Below are 22,358 nucleotides of genomic sequence, written 5' to 3'. Positions count from 1 at the left end.
TGTTGCAGTCACAGCTGCAAGACTGCACGTTTTACTTTATAATTGGGTCATTATCCTGCAACTAAATCTCTGTTGTGGCTCTGCTCTGTTCTGCTCCCGACAACACCTCTCTCTCTCTCTCTCTCTCTCTCTCTCTCTCTCTCTCTCTCTCTCTCTCTCTCTCTCTCTCTCTCTCTCTCTCTCTCTCTCTCTCTCTCCATTACTGTTGCAGTGTCCTTAAGTGTCATAGCCTCTTACAGAATTATGCAGTGGCACATCTCGGCACTCTCATAACCATGTGTTTCCCCTGCTGTACATTCATATTCATATTCCATTTTTCCTCAAATAGCATCTTTGAAAGGCTTGCTGTGTTCCTCCACTGGTGTGCTTCTCTCTCCAGATGAAGTGAGGTCTGTTAGCTGCAGCTTGGCCCAATGAGCAGGATTATTTATTAGATCCATGAGTTGTTTGTGCAGGCGGTAGGATTATATCATCGATCTGAATCACCATCCCTGCAATTCCTTTTTATTTAAACAGCCGTGTAAACGTTTGAATAAATTATTTTCTGCTAGTTCAAATGTTATGAACTGTTGAGGCTACAGTTTTGTGGTCAAATTATTCTTAAACAGATTATCTATGCCTATCTATATCTAAACTATTTTAAGCAATATATAACCAATGTCTAGCCAGCATAATTTTCCGTCACTTTGTATGTGTATGTGTATATGTGGAATACATGTTTCTGTATGTTTATGCAGGCACATATGTAGTTTGGTCATGCTTTGGCCATACTTTTAATGCCTGTGTTGCATGTTATACAGGCGTGGTCTGAGGAATGTTGATCAATGTTGATTAGTGGATAATTTAAAGGTCAGACAGAAATAATGAAATGGTAAAGGCCTATTTAAGCAACTAAGACCTAGGTCTATGGCTCGAGTCTCTGCTTAGCCACAGAGAAGGCTGGAAGTGATAAAGATCGTTCATTGCCTTGTTCATAACTGTACCCATGTGTAAAAAAGAACATCCCTTAAATGTCCCATATTTCCCCGACCAACCCTAGTGTCTTTATGCCCGCTGAATCATAAGCTGTGATCCTAAGTGCTGCTTGGAGTCCTCTTTGGCTCTTCATGATCGTGATGCACGACACTCACAACCTGCCAGCGGCAGGATCGGCAGAGCGGAGGAGGAACCTCGTAGGCCCCTAGTAGTTGATTTACACAAACAAGACGTATTCCCCACACATTGTGCCCTGTGCTAAACCTGTAAATGTAACATTAAATATAGAACTAGAGGACAACAACGCACGCTGCACTTGCGTCACTGATCCATGAAGGGTTCAGCCCTACCGCCAACGGACAGGGAATATAGACTAAAGAAACTCATGCTGTTTTCTTTCAGGTACCGCTCACTACACTATACGTGAATCCATGCATAAAAAGCGATAACACACCTCTCTCTCTCTCTCTCTCTCTCTCTCTCTCTCTCTCTCTCTCTCTCTCTCTCTCTCTCTCTCTCTCTCTCTCTCTCTCTCTCTCTCTCTCTCTCTCTCTCTCTCTCTCTCTCTGATGCATATGGTAGACAATGGTAGAAATGAAAGGCTAGACACTGTGCTCCTACCACAAGTTGCAAAATACACTACATAAGCAACACACAAGTATCGAAATAAGAACAGACATTCAGTAGAAGTTGTTCAGGGCCAAGCAGAGTTAGACGCAGCAGACTCAATTCACAAGCTGTTACAGTAGCTACAAAATGGCATTAGCAGAATGCCTACCATGACAGGAGATTAACGAATGAGGGGCCCCCTATGGCTCTAGTGGAGGGCCACCCCCCTAAGTACGCTACTGGGACCCGCTAGTGGCACGGCCGGGCAATGCAGTGAATATCTTCTATTCCAGGCTTTCAGCTTTATTTCAGCTATTGAAATAAACAGGTCTATGTTTCAACAGTTAGACATTTATATATTATTAATTGATAGGCCTAATTCATGGGCCGCAACACTTCATGTGCTGCAGCCAAGATACCACTATCTGCAACAGGATTATTTTTAGATTCAAAGTTGTTCCCGATTTGAAAAAGATAGCATACACTTCTGATTAGGCTGGGCTTTGTTCTTCCTCCCCACTGTTAGTTTAAAGCCTATAATTTACACAATGTATTCAAACAAATCGTATTCTCTTAATTCTGGCCATCTTGTTCTGAGCATTCCCCCCCCCCCCCCCCCCATCATTTAATCATGTCAGTTTAAATGGCATCTTTATACACAGCGAATTTCAAAAACACCCGTATTTCAGATTTGGCATCTGTAGTCCCCCCCCCCCCTTCCCTCCCTCCTAGCCACTACCCGTTCCCTCTGGTGACACCTGGCACTGGGATCTTTGTTGTATTAATCAAGCAGACGGGAAGAAAGAGAGATAGAAGCAGGAGAATGTGTCTTGAAATGAGTGCGTTCTCCCAGCTAGATTGGAACGTCTTCTTACCATCCACATCTAAAAATAAATCAACTGATGAGCACATATTTACAACCGTGATAGTTCAAAGTTAATTAAAACAGTTTTTAATGCATTATCGTCATCATCTACATCCAAATGTCATCCTCATTTCCAGAGTAGAGTATGCTGTATAACATAGAACTAAATGCAAAGAAGCAAACCATGATACTGTTTCATTCGTATGCATCTCTCTTTTCCCAGCTGGGCTGCTGAACACGCAGTGAGCCACTACACTCCGCGTCGCATGTCCTACCAGTAGACACCATGTGAGATCCGCTGTCGGACAACAAAAGCCAATCAACGGCCTCCTCCACACTGCTGTTGTCTGGCAATCAGTCAGACCTTTGTATCAAATTCAAAAGGACTTCAAGCTACGGGCCCACTGAAGACACTCTCAGTATTTTTTGTATCTTGCATCTACAATCTCTGTACAAATCGGAGTAACACCTTTGTAATGTATTTTCTTATCTGTTCTCATTTGGGCTAATATTGCTGTTGCAACCCCTTCAAGGTTCCCCGACAAAGAAATCAGTCGCGGTCCATTAAGCTGCCCAATACGGTGAATGTGTACAATTCTCTCACCCAGACCGTTTTGTAATGAGAAACTTGTGAACCAGCTCCATTCCATTACCTCATCTGGATCACTCATGTCACACGTGAAGATTATGAGGCCGACTTTAGTGCTAGTCCAGTTACAGTGGTTGCTGTGTGTGTATGTCGGTACGTGTGTGTCCAGCGTCGCCGTGATTCATTCGCTACCATGGCACGTCTCCTGCCCGGCGCGCTGCGTGTGTCAGATCAAGCCGTGGTTCTCCGCCGAATCTGTTTATCACAAAGCTCCCACTGTTGACTGCAATGACCTGCTCCTGACAGAGCTCCCCTCGCCCCTACCTCACGACACCCACACCCTGCGTCTGCAGAGCAACCTCCTCTCTGGCCTGCAGAGCGACGAGCTCCCCGGCCTCCCGAACCTCACCGAGCTGGACCTGTCCCAGAACCGCTTCAGCGGCATCCCGTCATGGAGTCCACGTCCCGGGCTGAACTCGCTGCTCTCCCTGCATATGGAGGAGAACCAGCTGGCTCTCCTTCCCGAGGCCTCCTTCTCCTCCTATCCGGTGCTACAGGAGCTCTTCCTGAGCCACAACCGCTTGCATTCACTGGCGGCTGGAGCGTTCGCTGGTTTAGAGTCTCTGCTCCGTCTGCATATGAACAACAACAGACTCACCACCGTCGACCCTGAGTGGTTCAAGCCCCTGCCCCGCCTTGAGGTGCTGATGCTGGGAGGGAACCCCGTGGAGGTGCTCCCGGAGCAGGCCTTCCAGGCGCTCAGGTCCCTCCGTAGTCTAATGCTCGGAGGCATGGGTCTGAGAGTCCTGAAGGAACGAGCCCTGGATGGTTTGGACAGCCTGGAGTGCCTCTCCTTCTATGACAACCTGCTGACCAAGGTTCCTACCCAAGCCCTGAGACGAGTCCCAGGCCTTAAGTTCCTGGACCTCAACAAGAACCGCATCAGGCTGGTGGAGACGGGGGGCTTTCGAGACATGATCCACCTGAAGGAGCTGGGTCTGAACAACATGGAGGACCTGGTGTCCATAGAGAGAGCCGCCCTGGAAAACCTCCCCGAGCTCACCAAGCTGGAGATCACCAACAACCCCCGCCTGTCCTTCATCCACCCCCACGCCTTCCTGCACCTGAGCCGGCTGGAGAGCCTCATGCTGAACTCCAACTCGCTCAGCGCCCTGCACCACCACACGCTGCTCTCCCTGCCCGGCCTGCAGGAGCTCAGCCTGCACTCCAACCCGCTGCGCTGCGACTGCCTGTTCCGCTGGGCGGCCGACGGAGCCCTCCACCGGCACGCCCACCACGACGCCCGTCCGCCCGAGGCCGCGGCTCACGCCCAGGCGGGCGAGGCGGGGAGGAGCGGCCCTCGGACGGTGCGCTTCATCCAACCGCAGGCCACGCTGTGCTCCGAGCCGCCGGAGCTCAGGGCCCGCAGGGTGAAGGAAGTGTCCAGCCGGGAGATGTCCGCCTCCTGCCTGCCCCTGATCCCGGCCGGCCCCCTGCCGGCGTACGTCGGCGTGAGAGAGGGAACCAGCCTGGCCTTGCACTGCAGAGCTCTGGCAGAGCCCCAGCCTAAGGTCTACTGGGTGATGCCCTCCGGGGTGAGGATAGGACCGGCGTCCGGCCTCGCTCATTCCCAAGGCCCGCCCGCCGCCCAAACACCCGGCCACAGCCTTTCCCCGGACACACCTCGAGCCCACGCTGCACGCAACCACTCCACTCACTACAGGCTCCTCCCCGAGGGCACCCTGGAGATCACCGGCGTGACGCCCAAAGACGCCGGCCTGTTCACGTGCGTGGCGGAGAACGCGCTGGGCGCCGACACGCGCAGCGTCACAGTGGTGGTGCACTGCATCGTCAGGAGGAGACCCCGGCAGAAGCAGCTGCCCGCCAACCTGAGGCGACACCCACACGAGGCGGCGGGGGCCGGCTTGCAGGTGCGAGAGGTCGGACAGCACCACATGGTTCTGTCCTGGACGAACGGACACAACCTGCCCATGACGCGTCTATTCTGGCGCGCGATCAACCCTGACGCGGCGCCCATGCCCACCTACACCACGCGCATCCTCGCCGGCACGCAGAGCTTCAACCTGACCCACCTGGTGCCAAAGACCTTGTACCGCGTGTGTCTCCACCTAGGGGCCGGCCCGGCCAGCGAGCACGAGCGGCGGACAGAGAGAGGGAGCAGCCGACCCCAGTGTGTCACCGTCAAGACCGAGGAGGCTCCGTCGAGCCAACAAATGCTCCCGCTGGGGCCCGAGCTCAGCTCCACAGTGCTGGTGCTGTTGTTCCTGGTTGTGATTCTGCTGATAGTGGCCAGCCAGGGCCTGGATAGGAGGTCCGCAGAGCGGCGGGAGCAGTGCCACGTCGACCTCCTGCAGGAGGTCAAGGATCACGGTCCGCCGGATCAAACTCCAGGGGATGTTAGTCACCCGGGAGCGCAGGAAGAGAAGGCGCCATTCCACCACAACTGCTAAGATTATAGTCATGAGCAGTATATGTGCACGGAGAGCCCGTACTAGCACCCGTCACACACTGTATATATGCACACATAAAAACAAAACCATCTCCAGCCAATTGGTTATAGTCATACATAGCCTCCATGGTGCAGGAAGATATTTGTATTTATTTTATATACACTATATGATATATATATATATATATATATATATATATAGAAATATATATATATATATATATATATATATATATATATATATATATATATATATATATATATATACATATACATATACATATATTGACATTGTTTTGTGTTGTTGTATATAAATAAACCTTAACTATAGTACCAGCCAACAAAGGAGTTACAGAAAAATGGACAATCAAAATGGAAAGTTTTCTTTCCAACACCCACCACAAGATGGGATGTGAACAGAGAAGAGAGAAAGGGTCAGAGGTTCACGTGACTAATTGGACCAAGATTGTGGAAGATATCTCCCTCTCAAACGATGACCAGACATTTACACTATTGTGGACAAATGGTGCAGAGCTTTGAGTACCCCCCTCCCCACGCCTCCCCCACACAGCTTTTGTCATCCAGAGTAAGCACCTTTGTTTGTTTATTTAGTATTCGGTGTCAAATTGATTGATGTGGTAACTGTTTCTGCTTAGCTTTCAATGGCTTTTGTCGGGGTTCTCGTTATTCAAGTGGATCAACTCTATTCGATCTCCTGCCTATAACATCATTATCTTAAAAAAATAAGTGGTCTATTCTAGATGACTGTGTTAAAATCTATTTTGAGCTATTTGCATATTAAAAATCTTTTTAATTTACGTCAAATTATTTTTGCCATTTTTTGTTGATTTTTAGAATAAATCGACACCCAAGCCAATACACACTCACACACACGTTTGTATATCTATAACAATGATACATAACAAGGTTTTCTGTTTTGTGTATGGTTGTGAAACTTGCTATCTGAAAAACTTCTTGTTCTATGAACAAAAAATGCAATTCAAATATTAGTTAGACTTTGTATTTATTCACACATACATGTTTCAATGAAGTAACACACTATATATACAGGTATCTAATTATGAAAAACATATTTAGATTGAATGTTGTTATTTTGTACTTTACAACACGTCATTTGTAACTAGCACTAGCAAGTAGCTATAAGTGGTTTAGCGGGTCAAGCAAGATGCTCAGACCTCCAAGTGTCCAGAGTTAGTACATCCAGCGCAACAACAAACGTTTGTTGGTGGTTACTGATGAATTATAGCTGTTGCTGTACACTATTCTGATAGCAGCTTCAACATTTGAGGAGCAAAATAAAATACAAAAGATAAAAATAAAATACAAAATACATCACCACCTGCCACATGAAATCATACACTTTTCAAAGAGAACTCACTAGCGCTGCCACAGGATCAGCAGTAAAAGGCATTATTTACTTCAAATTTTTGTTACCTGGAAAAGGTCAACCGGTCATATTATTATTGAAACACGTGACATTCATGATTTTACTTTTTTCAACAAATAATAAATGCCAATACATATAAACTGTCCCCATGAGACGACATGTCTGCCGTTACTGAGGCCGTACCGAGGGTTGACTAAATGGACCAGTGTGACTACGTCATTATCAATTTTGTTTCACAGCCGGCAAAGTTACACAATAGTTTATAAAAATATATTTATATTCTGCATTTGAAATGACAATATCCACTCGCAATGAATACCCATCGAAGATAAAAGTAACACAAATACAACACGAAAAATACGCAATAAACATATTGAAATTATAAAAATCAAATGAAATATAGTTTTACGTTTTTACGCACACCATCAAGACTGCTTGAAATGCAAAAATGCGAGCTTTTTCATGTTTATGAAACACATTTCCGACATTTTACTTGCAGCACTTGTACTAAGGCAAGGCTGGGGAAATGGTCTTCGTTGATATGAACTTTAAAAAAAAGATGATAATTAAAGAGGCCTGAAGACTCCATTAAAAAAACGACTGAGCAGAATATTTTAGCATTAGAAGCGTGAGAAGTTTTTTTTTTTGTTGTGAGGGCACACCAGATGGAGTAACAAAATGCAGTGAGAAAAACGCATAACTATCACAAAAAATGTTTTGAAATATATAGACATTATTACTGCTAAGGCTGTGTTTTTTGCGAGAAAAAACAGGTTTTATAGTGTTATGACTGATTTAGACAATATTTTCCTTATGGATAAGTACCGTATGGATTATTTTTTGCCGATTATTTAAAGCAGGCAATACTTTGTTCTATTTTTAAAGACAAAATCTTTAAATCTGAATTGGCACAAATTGATTCACGGACACACACACACACACATATACATAATAGGAATGTAGCTTTTGAAATTCTTGGTTTAAATTTGATTCCTTATCAAGGATTAATACTTCAAGGTTACTTGTGATTAATCTGGTGAGTAGGCTTTTAGTTGTCCATTACTTGTTTTTTCAGAAATGTCTCTGACAAACATGGGCTTTTTATATAATCTACCGATAATGGAATGTCAGTCACTCGCTAACTGTTGCACAATATATTTTGTCGAATATGGAGGCCAAGGTGAATAACCCACAAATGACTACACCTACCACATCTCCTTGGCAGCATTTTTTAAGAATGTAAAAGCTAATTACTCAGATACAAATAGAATATAATCATGAAGCTAGAATGCAGTATCAAGGGCTAAACAAAATAGTCCTGTGATGTAGCTAAAAATAGACACAATTATTTTTGACTTTATATTTATCTACTCTCGAACTAGAGTATGCCCGTACCTACTATACTCATGCACACAAATAACACACTCGCACAGACAGACGGACGCACACACACACACACACACACACTCCTGCACGCACACCTCAACTGTAGTTGTAGGTGAAGTTGTATGAACTGGGCTCCTTTGGCACAGGGGGCGGGGCTTCGGGAATGGTGATGTTCTCCAGGTCCAGGAGGCGGAGCTTCATCTCCATGTTGATGAGAGTGTCCAGGTCGCTGCGTGTCAGGTCACTGCTCATCTCTCTGCCCAGCAGCGCACACAACCCGTCGGTCCAAATGCAGTACTGCACCCGACACACACACAGCGAGAGGAACGTCAGCGAGGGAATATCAAACTCAACATACAAAAATAACATGGTGATCACGTTGGCAGCCTACCTCATATTTGTTTGGCGCTACAAAGTTCAGCGTCTCGTCAGGATCGTAGAAAACAGAGAATGCTAGCTCCAGCACCTCCTGGAAGAAAATAAGAAGAAAAGGACTAAATGGAAATCGTTGATAATGGGTCCCCCCTTCCTTAAGCAGTGGTCGCCACGGGAACAGCAGTCCAAACGACTCCTTGAGGCCAAGTAAATGTGATGGTGCCCTCTAGTGAACATGTGTTTAACAGAATTCATACACACACATAACAGACACTGACCAAATAGGGTCAAATTGTATTCTTCAAACCGCCCCAATCGGGGGGACCCACACCACTACAGAAACCAACACCAATGAAAACAAACAACTGACGGCCTGACACCGTACCTTGTTCTGTTTCAGCGCACTTTTCTCTTTCATATGTGGGCAGTCCTTCCCCGTAACCACGGACTTTACGTCTGACACGTGAACTGCAGCAAAGAACAAGAAAACCAAACAAAGAATAAATTCTCAGCCGTGCCGGACCACAAGCAGTCGTCGGACGGAGGCATTTGAAGCCACGCCTGACTCACTCTTGTCGCTGAGCAGCTCAAAGGGAACCTCCCCCTGTGGGGACTCGTCCAGGTCCCCGTAGTGCAGCACCTTGTGGTTCAGGGAGAGGCGGCAGAACCAGAACTTCTCTGGAGCAGAGAGAGGGGGGAGAGAGAGGGACCTGAGTGACAATGGGGGTGGAAGGTTCCCCCCCCGGTTGCTTTACCGCTCCACTGAATGAGTGTGGGGGGGGGGGGCAGAGAACAGGAGCATCTGTGCCGCTTCGTACCTTGCCGCCGGCGGTTCCCCAGCTTGCGGAAACAACTTCCCTCGCACAGGCGGTTGAGGCGCTGCTGCTTAATGAGCTCCAGGATCTCGGGCTGGATCCTCTCCCGCAGCTCACTGCAAAGCATGAAAGGTGCCGCCGACACACGCGCGTGGGCGTTGATGGAGGACGTGCATAACACCGCTTGGCAAAGGCAGTACAAAATATATAAATAATATATTCTGAGATACCATTATTCTGCGGCACAAATATTTTTGTTTTAAAGGCAGGATAAGGTACCAGCGCCCTCCTAGCCACTGCAGAGAGGAGGGTTGGTTCTGTAGGGGAGATCTTTAGCAATGACCGCCTCCGTCTGGGAGGAACAGGAGTGCTGGGCTGTTCGCTGCTGTGTTGTTAGCACGTTTTTTTCATTGTGTTAGCACGTTGTGCTAGCACGTTTTTGTCATTGTTAAGTCATTAATCCTGAAACGATTTGTCATTATGGGGAGACATTGTCGTGTTTGACACTGCCGCAGCGTTTCTCATGCCAGACGTGGCACAACAAGGCATGGTGCCGTTGCGTATTTATTTTACAGTGACTCTGTTGAGTCCTCTCATAATGGCAGTATCAACAACAGAACCTCCCATGATGCCTTATGATGTACAAGCCCTATACGTGGATTTAATCATCCTTCTTTTTATCATCGAATAGAGTTTTTGTCACTAATTTTTGATGTAGTCACTCAATGAATAAATCAATAAATCTAGATAATTATTGATTTATTCATTAAGTGGCTAAATCAAAATGAGCGAGTGTACAAAGTAGGACTGTGGGCTTGAGTCTTCACGGTCTGGTACGAATGCAAACTAGTCAAAAGCCTGTTTCAGATATAGCCTCACATGATGGGTGGAGACTGGAAATCATCCTGGCTCATTCTCTCCGTCTGGCGGAGACGCAGGATCTCAGAGTAGCTCAGACTGCGCAGCTTGCTCTTCAGCTGGTCCAGGGAGGCCGGCTTCATGGCCAGCGCCCTGGTGATCTGCTCCCGCACCACCTGCATCACCTGTAGAGGAAGGATCGACATCAACCCTCCAAACCTCCCCCATAACCAATGCACAGTGCTGATTCAGGTGGCCTTTACATTAAAAAAACACACGACGTATGTTCCACGTCTGGGCCTCTGACCTTGTTGAAGTCCTCCGCCGTCGCCCTCATCTCCTTCCATGTCTTGTTGAGCAGCTGGATGCAGACGCAGAAGAACTCCTCCCAGGCCCGGTCGTGGGTGAAGAACATGGGGTGATAGTCGTTGCAGCCTTCATTCGCTGCGCAAACACCGTGGAGGTAAGGATTTATTAAGGCGCGCAAATAATAAAAACGATTGCTATTTCAGGGAGCCGCTTCTTCCGCCTCATTGTTATTGCTTCACGCTGGTGTCGGGGGGGAAATACGTTATTGAGTTTGAGGATTAAGAACAACATTGCTTAGCCTCGGGCTGTTCCAAAGTACTCACGGAGCTCTCCGACCTGCAGGATCTCGCACAGCATGCGGGTCAGCTCGATGGCGCAGCGGCCAAACGGACACTCGTGCTTGTCCTCGCGGCTGCTGTTCTCCAGGACGATCTGTGGGCGGGGGGGGGAAGGAGAGGCAGCAGTGTTACCGGTCGGTCCGTGAGGGTGAGTGAGGAGCTTCTAGGGAGCGGGAGCGGGGAGCTGACCCTGATGTAGGTGTCCTGGTGCAGCTTGGCCAGGTACAGCATGTTGTCCAGGGCCAGCATGCCGGGGGGCGTCTGGGTGAAGTCCGTGGCGGGGTTCACGTGGTTCTGCGGCCGCAGAAGACGGGGAGAGGCGAGGCGAGGCAAGAGACAGGTTTATGTACAGCACCCTTCAAACTCAAAGCCCTTCATGGTGCTTTGCAATGGCAGGAATCACATTTTCTAAACATTTAAAGATCAAAAATGAAAAGACCAATTAAAGGAGATGATTTGAAAAATGAAAATAATAGGAAAATAAGATTTTTTTGTCCTTTACTGTTTAGTTTAGTTCAGATAATTGGCAACACTGAAAACCTTTGAGTTCAACTCAGAGCCTTTCTCAGGCAGCCTTATCAGGGATGCATGAACAAAAGAACCGGTGCGGAGGAGACTCACGGTGAAGCCCAGCATCTTGTAGTCCTTTGTGTACATGGCCTTCCTCTTCTCTGTGCCCCCCGTGTCATTCTCTCCATCAAACGCAATCCTGCGCAGCTCGAAGATGATGTCTCTCTGAGCCTGGACCGCCACAAACCAACAGGAATAGTAGCGTTAGCATGACTTCAAACGTTATCTCTTGATGGTGTGTACTGGGATATGTAGAACCCAAGCCAAACTACAGATCAAGGGGTTACCGAACCGTGACACTAACACTTTTCAGCTAAACATTCCTATTAGCAACAGTCACATCAACAATAAAAATCATTTTGTGAAAGAAAAAATGGAACAACACATCATATCAAAATAGAGATCAATTTATTTACCTGGTCATTCGGATCCATCTTGGTCATCATACGTTCTTCCAAAAGGTTAAAGGTCAGCACCTGAAGAACATAAAGTTGATGGGCCATCTCTGCTTTGATTGGCCGGTTTCCTCTGATGATATGCTGCAATAGAAATCGCAGTAACATTCAGACAGGGGTTCATGTAACTACAATGCACAAACGACAGCAGTACCAGTGTATAATTCTAAGCAAACCGTTTTTAAATTTGCACGTTTGAGACGATAACTGCTTAATCTGTCTCATTATAATGATGCAAAAAGCAAAAAACAGTTTTTTGAAGTACCTCATCAAAAGATTGACTTATTGAATTGAACGAATGAATATTTGAACAGGAATGAGCATTTGAATATGAAACTGTTTTTTTGCTTATGCAAACATAGGAACACTGCAATACTACCAAAGTGTCCTTTACTGACATCTAGAGGGAGCTCTGTGAAGAATTAGACCAGGGAAATCAGCTTCCCTAATCCAATACTTTCCAATGTTGGTACATCAACTCTACAAGAAAGGTGTCACTGCTCATGAAAGATGCAGTGAATCCGTCCCCTCAGAGACGTTTCCTATCAAAAGGCATCCCGGCCCCTTGATTCTACCCCTCGAAAAATCGGACGACTAATTTACCACAAGCGTCGGCCATTGCAGTTACACCAGCCATTAATTGTGTGTTGTGTGCGCTCTGGGGCCTGTGACTCACATTGAGGATGATGGAGCGCAGGTGTTTCTGAGCCAGAGTGCTCGCCATCTCCTGGGGAGAGAGGAGAAGGGAGTCAAACAACGTGACAGATGCGGCACAATTTGTCTTCTCTCCTTAGTATTTCTTCCCGCATTGAACATCAAACAAGAGCAAAGCAGCTGACTTCGGGAAGTGCGTAGAGTTAAAACACCTCAGAAAAAACAACACACGCAATGCCATTTGCCCCCCGCCACTGATAAGTGAGCCGATTACTCTCACGCTGGACATACTTGGTCTGATCATAAATGTTTACTACTTTTCAAATCGTTTAACTGCCCCGGGTTGCTACAATGACTCCAACATCTCCCCTCTGGGACTTATATAGTAGGCTGCATGCTGTCTTATACCATCGCATGATTACATAACAATCAAATTCAACCTTGTGTGTGTGTGTGTGTGTGTGTGTGTGTGTGTGTGTGTGTGTGTGTGTGTGTGTGTGTGTGTGTGTGTGTGTGTGTGTATGTGTGTGTGTGTGTGTGTGTGTGTGTGTGTGTGTGTGTGTGTGTGTGTGTGTGTGTGTGTGAGTCGTGGTCCGTCTTCAAGGGTCCGTCCAGGTGCTAAAGCGACCTGGCCGTGGCGTTTGTAACCCCTGGTTGTGTGAAGGACAGAGACCACGTAGCACATAGCGTTTGAATGGCTCAACAGGGGAGCAGGAGAGAGGAGTCAATGGAGGGGGGAGAGAACAGAGGAGGGGGGGGGGGGTGGGGGCGGGAGGGGGACTGTACTCACAGTGAGCTGCTGATCCAGTGGGTTAGTACACTCCGCCTATGGGGGTGTGGGGGTGTGAGGAGAGGGAAGGTGCAACAGTGATGGAAACAGTACTTACAAACTTGCGCATGGGCCGTGATATACTGTACATGCAGAACGCCGACAGATACAGCATGCACACAGAGCGCGCGAGCGTTACCATGGTGAGATACATATTGTCTGGTCCCTGGGAACGTCCCCCATAACCCCCGTCACTGCTTTCAAGTTGGTCCGGCCCAAGCAATTTGTGAGCTCGGCTGGTTTGAAAGAGTTCAACAAACTGGATGTCGTATCAATTGCGATGGCTCAATGTAAATGTACAGTGTGGAGATGAACTCCCGCTACTCAAAAGGCAAATTCGGTAAAAAAGGGGGTAATAGGTTTAAGGCTTGGCTCAGAACGGGGAACCAGTTGGATGCGATGGGTGAAAATGTAAAGCGGTAACTCTGTTCTCCTGCTGCCACGAGAAGCGAGTTACCTTGAGAACCACGGTACTCGACTGACACGTAACTGGACAAACCTGGCCTGGGGGACAGGGAGCCGAGCAATGATAAGACAGGACATGGAGAAGAAGAAGAAGAAGAAGAAGAAGAAGAAGAGGCAGCCAGGCATGAGGTGCCGCGGTAGTGTGTTAGTGCGCTGTGTGGAAGCATACACAGATGGTATGGTATGTATTAATAACACCAAACGCCCGACAAGACATTCTGCCCCTCCGCAGGGTCAGTTGTACTTTCAGTTGTGCTGCAAACACAATTTCACGGGTCAAATTGAGGAGAACGGGAAATCTCAAGTGTTAAGTGTCCTAATACATGAAGGTGTCCGACGGAGCAGGTGTTGTGTCCTCGGTGGGACTGCATGTCCTTTTTGGCACCAGGTTTTCCTGGCCTGAAACACTCGACATGTCCTTACAGGATGGAACCCAAAGGGGAACAGTGTATAGGATTCTAGTAAATAGAGAGTACAATATTTGCACAGAAATGTTACATACTTGAGTTTAATCATTTCTTAGAATTGTAATGCTGCACTGAATTGTTTTTTTTTCAGTTTTAAATAATATGGAGCACAAGTAAAAGTAGAAGGAAACTCACGAGGGTATGGTTGGTTGATTTTTAAATGACATCACCAGTCCAAGAAAATCTAAAGAATGAGCGCAGGCAGACTCTATCCAAATTAGCATCCAATCGACTGGCCCTCAGTTCCACACCGATATGAATCCACGGGGAGGCAATACGTCTTTTGTCCAAAGATCCTTACACATTATACACAGCTAAGTGAGTCCACTAGCCCACTCTGGATTATGAAACATTCATTGTTATTTCAAACTGTTAGCGTGAGTGAGCACGCAGCATTACGCAGAGTGTAACATGTTATCTCCCCCTCCCCCGGTTAGTCCTATGAGCGTTTCGGAGGGAGCGCTACGGGCTGCCGGCTGACCTGTCGCCGGTCCTCGGGGGCCTTCAGGAACAGAGCGTTGATGAGGGCGATGGCGTAGGTCTGGATCTCCTGGTTGGACCTGTGGGGAAGGTCAACGACAGGCAACAAACCATTAGAAGCATTTTGCCCCACAGACATGTGAGGTCGAACCCGTACTACACTGAGGGTGTTGGTCTGGGTTCGCCGTGGGGGGGGGGGGGGGGGGGGGGGGACAATATTGATAGTTATTATTACTTTAGTCTTTTACCGCCAGGCTGAGGTTGTTGGGAATCCTGTCCTATTGAACAAAACCATCTTCATCACATCCCTAGTATGGGTCAAAAACTCTGTAGAGCTCTGAAAGGCTGCCAGCTATCAAAAGAGACCATTGATAATACAAAAAATCATTGTTGCGATAAAAGATATGCTGGTTTGTTATCGATATGACAGGTCCCCATAGCAACCACCGGCGGGTCACACACAGACAACCTCAGCTCTTCTAGTCAATGGGGGGGGGGGGGGGGGGGGGGGGGGCCTACAAACTAATTCAGAGCGCCACCGCCGGACCACTCCTCTCCTCTCCGCCCTCCACCCCCCCCACAGCAGCGGGTGGGGGGGCTCCTGTGCGTGTGTGTATGCTCACACTTGCAGGTGGCCGATGAGCTGTCCCACGGTGATCTCCTGGGCCACGCGGTGGTACAGGCTGTGGCTGTTGAGCACCATGCTCTCCAGGATGGCCAGCGAGCGCTGCAGGATGGACACGTCCACCATGGGCTGGTTCACGTAGCCCGCGATCTGGGGACGCCACGCACCCTTTTACCCGTCTGAAGTAGAGATGTTTCGATACCGATACCGATACTGCAGCTAGCATTGTAACTAATAGCACTTGTTCTTATTGAAGGGTTCTCTTACGATGACAGCAATGTATAGTCGGCTCCCTTACTGTCAAAAACAACTTTTTTCAGAACTAGATAATTTTCTTAGCTAATCTAGAATTATAATAATGCATTTGTCTTCTTGTAGTTAAGTGTGAGCATCCATGTTTTTCTGGCCTCATGGCTCGAACGCACGTAGGTTGGAGGAGATGACAGGTTCCCCATTCTGACTTAGGTCTGGCTTAAAGGAAAGGGCAGTTTATATGTTGACTACTTTCAATGTTGTGTTGGTCATACTATAGAATGATTATTTGCTAGTTTAGTGAATAATACAGGACATAAGGAACTTTAAAAAATAAAAATCGCGATATCGCAATATTGGTCAAAATAATCGCATTTCGATTATTTCTCCAAATCTTTCAGCCCTACTTGTTAATACACAGTCCTCTGAATGGGTCTAGTCGTAAACCCCCTTCTGCCTCACGTTCTACCGTCACGCAAATACATTCGGCGTAGAACTCACTTTGTTGTTTGCCTTACTTATTGCCCGTTTTATTGTTGCATTGTCAAAATCCTCCGTTTCATTGTATTTTTATGTGCTGACTTGGATCCTCCTGTGTACCTCCTGGGAACCACACGCCTAACCCTAAAATAACATTTACATTTAAAGATGTGTTTTTGTCACTCTCTGACAAAGGAAGGGGTTGCCTTGTCTTGGCTAAACTATCAAATCTGAGATGCAATACAAGGACATTTTCTCTGGATTTGTAGGCGGTTGTGTTATGGCGCTTTGGTGGTCTGTTTGGATATAATTATTATTCCTGAGTGCAGCCCGCTGAGTGTGCTGCTAGCGTAAAGGTGTGTGACTACAGTAACAGATGTGTGACTGCTGGTGACTCATCGAGTAATAGCTACTTCACATGCTTATTAATTTTTAGACATTTTTTCCCTTTCTCTGTAGAAAGGGGGACTGTGTATGAGGAAAGATAACTTAAAATTCCATGAATAACACAGCACCACATTGCCCTACTGTACAATGTCCTCCTGTCCTAATCAAGCGTTCTACTAAGAGACACATCACTCTTTTTGAAATTCAGGATAGACTGAGAATATGCTTACATGTTGTCCATACAATCATTAGATACACACACACACACAGACATAATTTCAATAGTGCATTAACTAGTGCTGCCATTCATTACAAGAGAATACATTGCAGTAAATCTTAAATGTAAAATTAGAACAATGTACAGTTTGCCTGTTTGGTACCAGCTCATAGTTAAAAAGTAGTAGTAGTTAAGATTAGGAAATTAATTGCTCAGCAAGCTTATTTTTGAGATAAGAAAATATAAGATAAAAAAGTATAATGTGATAACAATGTACATTGAACTCTGTTCAGTTTAAGAGTTGTCAATGATTTAGGGCCTGTTGCAGAACGCCAGATACCTTAACTCAGATTCAAAGGAAATAATGATTTGCAATTGCATGTAGATAATAGACAGCTATTCGGAACCAGGTTAAATATCAAAAGGTGCATCACCACATTTATGGGTAGCAGTCTGTTAGTGGACCAATCAAACGCTCTAATCGCCCAGATAGAACTGTTAAGGGTCCGTGCATTTGAAAGAATGCAGACCATGCTGGGAGTGGGAAACGCTGTACAACTTTGCTCTCACCAACGATATCTACATTTAGATCTGTATGCACTGCTTGGATGTGAGCTGAATCTATTAATATATAACAGCAGAAGTGCTCTTGATTAAGATATGCCATATGGCAAATTAAATCAGCAGTAAAACACATTTTCATTCAGAGCTGTCTGGAATTTGGATTTATGCCTGCAGAGTCAATCCACAGTTCTAGCGCATTCCACCAAAAGAACATTAGCTTAGCTTTTCACAAAGTAGAAAAAATAAATAAATAAAAAAGAGCCATCCAAGTAACATAAGGCACAGCGAGTTGCTAGGCAACAGCAACCCACTCAGTTCCGGTAGCACAAAGGGTGGAAGGTCAAGCAAATGAAAAGAAAAGAAAATATTGTCAATTCATGCGTAGCACTTAAAGCCGGAGTTCCAAACTTTTCTTATAAAATGTAACTTTTTGCATAAAACCCTAGAAGACCTTGAAGAGTGAAACAGTGGAACATAAATAAGTTAGTCATACCTGTTTTATGAAGGAGAGGGAAAGAAGGTCCCAGGAAACTATGCCATGATCCATCAGCTCCAGAAAGGCTGTGAGTGTGAACGCCAGCATCTCGCCAAAGCTTCAGGACAAACAGTTTTGAACATTCACGTTTTATTCCCCATTTTTTCACACTTTTATTCAGTGCATACAGACTTTACTGGGTTGACTCTGCTTTATGGTTACCAGACAAGAGCAGGAAATACGCCTGCTGGGGGGTGCCCTTAAAACTTTACACTACACTGCACTTTTCATCAATATCTTGGAAAACATGTAGCTGGTAGGAATAACAGAAACACAGTTTGACATAATGTACCTAAAATATGCAGTGATACTAGAGACAAGAGAAATAGGATAACCAATGACATCAAAAAATACAAAGCCCTCCAATAAATAAACCCAGCATCGAAGCTGATTCCCCGCCCAACACTGCACACGTCTGTGCATCCCTTCTATACGTTTAGGTGTTGAAGACTCACTGAGTGCCACTCTCCACGAGCCGGGCCAGCGTGCCAATGCCCTCCATGGTGATGAACTCGGCGGCGAAGGTGGGGTCGGCGGAGAGCTTGGCCAGCTCCTTCAGGGCCTCCAGGCGCGCGTCGATGCCATGGGACTGGATCCTTTCAAGCAACTGACGAGCTGCACGGGCCTAGGCACGTACGTCAAGCACATACCCCCTAATATTAGTCACACCATCGGATTGTTGTTGTTCGTTTTTTACCCCAAAGTATTGCCTTGAAAGGAGATTAATTTGCTATGCTTTCCATGAGAGCATCGCACTTATAAAAGTAAAGATTTTTGGCAATTCCAGTGAATTGCATGATGTGTTTTTGACGTTTAACTTTTTTTAACTTGTCACATACAATATGAAGCATTGTTTGATGAACCAGAAGTATGAAAAAATGACAGACTTTTAAATAAATAGTTAGATAAATAGGTGCCTTACAGGAGAAATGGCTAAGCGCAGGATGGTTCCATTCTTGATGTCACACCGACTCTAGAAGACAAAAACGGAAGAACGGGTAAGCGAGCGGTTTTAAAAAGTTAAACTCTGTCCGCAGTCCGCTCGACAACTCGAAGTAAGAGGGGATCACCTGCTCTGTGATGTAGAGCTGGGGCCCGTCTGCATATCGGAGGGCAAACTGCTCTGCCCCAGACAGCGACCACCTAAAACAGCACAGGGAAGGAAAGGGAACATCAGAGCAGCCGTGGCAGATGCTTTGGCATTAGTCAACGCCATGAGCAAGATCTTTTGGAAAAATGCATGTTTCTCAGAACAGAATGTGGGTAGGCTGTGTTCACCCCACATACAATTTCCACACATTGACAAACAGTACACGCGTGGTAGAAAAATATATTTGAAATCTAGCGGAGGCCTCCAGAAGGTCTATTCGTTACGGCAGATGGAGGATTTATGGATAGAGGACACAAGAAGTGGGCGTTGTGCGTGTACGGAAGGAAAGCTGCTCCGCAGGGAGGGAGAACTGCAGCAAACTTAAATGGAATGGAAATTGATTTTTTTGGCAGTGTGTTTATTGTCAGAATAAACATGAGGCAAGATACGATGTGAAAAAGAAACCCAGACACTTCTAGGAGGAAACGGGGGACAAACAGAGTCAGGGACGGTCTGGAGATGATAGTCTGCTTTAAGAACATTAAGGAGGTCATTGACCAAAGGAAAACACTTATTTAGACAGAAGAGGAAATCATTTTAGAAGTGTGAATACTGGATGTATTTCAAAACGTGGATTTTACCAAAATATACAATTTAATTTGCACTAGTCTTCAACCATTATTTCAGCGTACATTATTTCCTAACACTTTGTTTTAAACTGATCATATATTCTTTTTTTATTGATGCAACATGAAGGCAATTCGACACTGCTGTACAACCTTTTATTCCCGTCTTTGGTGACCATACACTTTAATATGCACATTGAACGAATTTACCTAGATTATTACATATAAATAAATACATTAAGTAATAAATCAATATAGAAAGTGTTGTACTCACCCATCACATACCTCCCTCACAATTGAAGACAAAGGCTTTTTCTGTAAACACACAATTTATTATAAATGCATGGGAAATAAATTGAAATGCTTCAACAAAAAAGCCAGGAATATTATAATTGATCAAGATCATTTGAATCTACCCAGTTATACAACATTGTAATATGTTCCTGAATACAATCTGCAGTTATCTGTACTGTCAGAAATATAACCGCCGTGTCAAGATTAAGTCTTCCAGTTTCAACTGCAATATAGATCAAACGCTCTGTCCGTCTATTATTCTCAGTGTTCGGTTTACAACAGAAGTTAAAACGAAATCTCAGTCTACATGCCTCCAAGTGCTTGTTTAACAGACTGTAGATAGGATATTAGAAGTGTTTAAAAGCATGGTAGTGAACGAGTACAGACCTGGTCGATCTCAATAAGCTGCGCATTGGCACCAGGCCATTCAATTGCAACTTTCACAATGTCAGATGGGGGCGGCATCACTGCTGTTTTATTTGTTTACAGGACCCTGTGAAGTAAACAACCACTTATTAAGAAGCACCCATGTATTTTAACAACTCAAAGACTTGGTTGCCTGAGGTTAGCTCCATGACTGGTATACCACACGTATTTCATTCTCAGGATCACTGGATTGTATTAAAACATGGTGGCACAGGAGAGCTGGCGCCCCACTAAAAATGGCCTCTTGTACGTACACTTGCTATTCTATTTCTGTATTCCTTTTTCATACTTTTGTTTAATACAGAATGGAACAAAATAAAGCAATACATCACCTAATTGAAAGGTGATGAGTTGATTAATCAATCTCAGAGCGTTGCTGTAAAAAACATTGTGTCAGCTTCCCTGCAAGGACAACAATATTTGGGTTATATCAAGAATACGTGTGCTTTTTAATGAGACTGTATGAATACCAGACCACTTTAAGGTAAGCCTTGGGTAACAGCTTTTGTTAGGCCTTTGTCAACTGAGCTATTCAAGCGCAGAGGCTTCCTGCACACAGGCAATTGTTGGTGTTTTTTCAGTCTTCCAAATAGGGTTTGAAAACCTACCTACACCACTAGAGGGTAACATGCGATGATAAACCAGTCTGCATAAAGTGTTTAGCATTGGTCCAATTCACTTCCATCGTTAAGGATAGGTTTGTAATCGTCTGTCTCCAATTTCTAACCAATATTTCAAGCCAATTTGACAATCAAATAGTTCTCTGAGCAATCTGCCAAATGCAAAAATACTCTTGGATGGGTGGTGGGATAATAAATCTAATTTATTATTGATGTATTATTAATTGATGAAGAGCTTATTAAAGGTTACATTTAGAGATCAACATACACTGGGGTACGTTCTAGCACGGGGGAATTAGTCGCAATCGCAGTTTTGCCTGACATATGTTACATGCCTGGTTTCAAATGTGAATGAAATGGATAAACTTGAAACTGCGATTAGCCACAATTAAAGATGAACGCTAGGCCATGACAGGATACAGCTAACGGTTCAGCAAAGCAATGCATTAAGACACATACAGGTCTAAAAGCTGTCCGTGAAGTAAACGTTGTTTTTATAGCCCTGCTGATGTGTGGAGAGTTGGAAGAGGGGATTGGGATGTAACGTTATGTGCCTGATGACGGAATGTGCATCCACCAGTCGATGCTAACAAATAATATGCAACACCCGAAACTAACGCACACTAATTCATTCCGCCATTCATGCAGCCACTTAACACGTGTGATCGCCATATATTCGGCCTTCAGGCTATTCCTTCAATATCAGCGAATTAAACTTCCAGACATGTTATATTTGATCGTCTAACATCAGGTCATTGACTTGCTATCCGCTCCGGTCCACCATTGCAGCCTGTTATCTCAGCGAGTTGGTCTTATTTACAATTTACGTCCGATACACTGAGAGAAACCCAATCAACAATGTATCGGCGTCGCTACAATCAAATGCCCTCTTACTAACTAACCGCTCATAACGCATTTGTATCGGCTCAGACGCTACTTACCCTCGAGCTCGGCCATAGATGCTGTTTTAGGATCCCCCCTCCAATGAAATAGTTTAGGAAATGGGATACAACACCACGCCTTGTAGGCGGGCCACAAGGTAGATGGATCTGTCTGCAATGAGAAGGATTTTCCTCACATCATCCTCAAATTCGCAAATATCGCATTGTTGCAACATTGTAATAACACCTACCGTAATGACATTCGAATAATGACCTGCAGAAAATATTTTTTTCTACCTGCATTGAAATTGAAAAAAACAGGATTGCACACTTTCTTATACTCACATGAAAATAAATTAAAAACTAGGATTTTGCCTTATTTAATCGAAATGAATGGATTTCTGTGCTAACAATATGCCATCTATAAACTCTATATAAACTATA

General features: G+C 45.3%; 2 protein-coding genes across 6 annotated transcripts in view; one reads left to right on the top strand and one right to left on the bottom strand.

The window, feature by feature from the left end:
• LOC115556680 (leucine-rich repeat neuronal protein 2-like) overlaps positions 1-5,671 on the top strand; it is a 6,440-nt gene extending 769 nt beyond the window's left edge. Inside the window, exon 2 of the mRNA XM_030373841.1 lies at positions 2,673-5,671. Within this exon, the coding sequence (XP_030229701.1) occupies positions 3,035-5,509 (2,475 nt within the window). The 5' untranslated portion in view covers positions 2,673-3,034 and the 3' untranslated portion in view covers positions 5,510-5,671. The remainder of the gene's footprint in view (positions 1-2,672) is intronic.
• An 842-nt stretch (positions 5,672-6,513) lies between these two features.
• On the bottom strand, positions 6,514-22,071 carry elmo2 (engulfment and cell motility 2). Of its 5 annotated transcripts, none has more exons than XM_030373831.1 (23): positions 21,975-22,071; positions 20,746-20,815; positions 20,375-20,480; positions 19,968-20,008; positions 19,048-19,120; positions 18,900-18,950; positions 18,433-18,602; positions 17,936-18,035; positions 15,541-15,692; positions 14,919-14,997; positions 13,467-13,502; positions 12,699-12,749; positions 11,984-12,106; positions 11,619-11,738; positions 11,187-11,291; positions 10,983-11,091; positions 10,658-10,794; positions 10,372-10,535; positions 9,496-9,608; positions 9,248-9,355; positions 9,063-9,145; positions 8,694-8,771; positions 6,514-8,599 (listed from the first exon to the last, which is right to left on the bottom strand). In XM_030373831.1, the coding sequence occupies exons 3-23, from the start codon at positions 20,450-20,452 to the stop codon at positions 8,399-8,401; spliced, it is 2,172 nt and encodes a 723-aa protein (XP_030229691.1). In that variant the 5' UTR covers positions 20,453-20,480; positions 20,746-20,815; positions 21,975-22,071; the 3' UTR covers positions 6,514-8,398. The 5 variants fall into 5 exon arrangements, with proteins under 5 accessions (XP_030229691.1, XP_030229693.1, XP_030229694.1 ...); XM_030373833.1 differs by having other exon boundaries at positions 15,547-15,692; XM_030373834.1 differs by lacking the exon at positions 13,467-13,502.
• Between the last annotated feature and the right edge of the window lie 287 nt (positions 22,072-22,358).

The sequence above is a fragment of the Gadus morhua genome, chromosome 13 (assembly GCF_902167405.1).
Source record: "Gadus morhua chromosome 13, gadMor3.0, whole genome shotgun sequence".
NCBI classification, from domain to species: Eukaryota; Metazoa; Chordata; class Actinopteri; order Gadiformes; family Gadidae; genus Gadus; species Gadus morhua.
This window is presented reverse-complemented; position numbering and strand designations above follow the sequence as displayed.

Excerpts from the sequence above, each read along its gene's own strand:
- elmo2 (XM_030373831.1), bottom strand. The coding sequence starts at position 20,452 with ATGCCGCCCCCATCTGACATTGTGAAAGTTGCAATTGAATGGCCTGGT. Across the intron at positions 12,107-12,698 it reads TGCGCTCCATCATCCTCAAT|CATATCATCAGAGGAAACCG; the intron begins GTGAGTCACAGG and ends TTTCTATTGCAG. Across the intron at positions 11,092-11,186 it reads ACCAGGACACCTACATCAGG|ATCGTCCTGGAGAACAGCAG; the intron begins GTCAGCTCCCCG and ends CCCCGCCCACAG.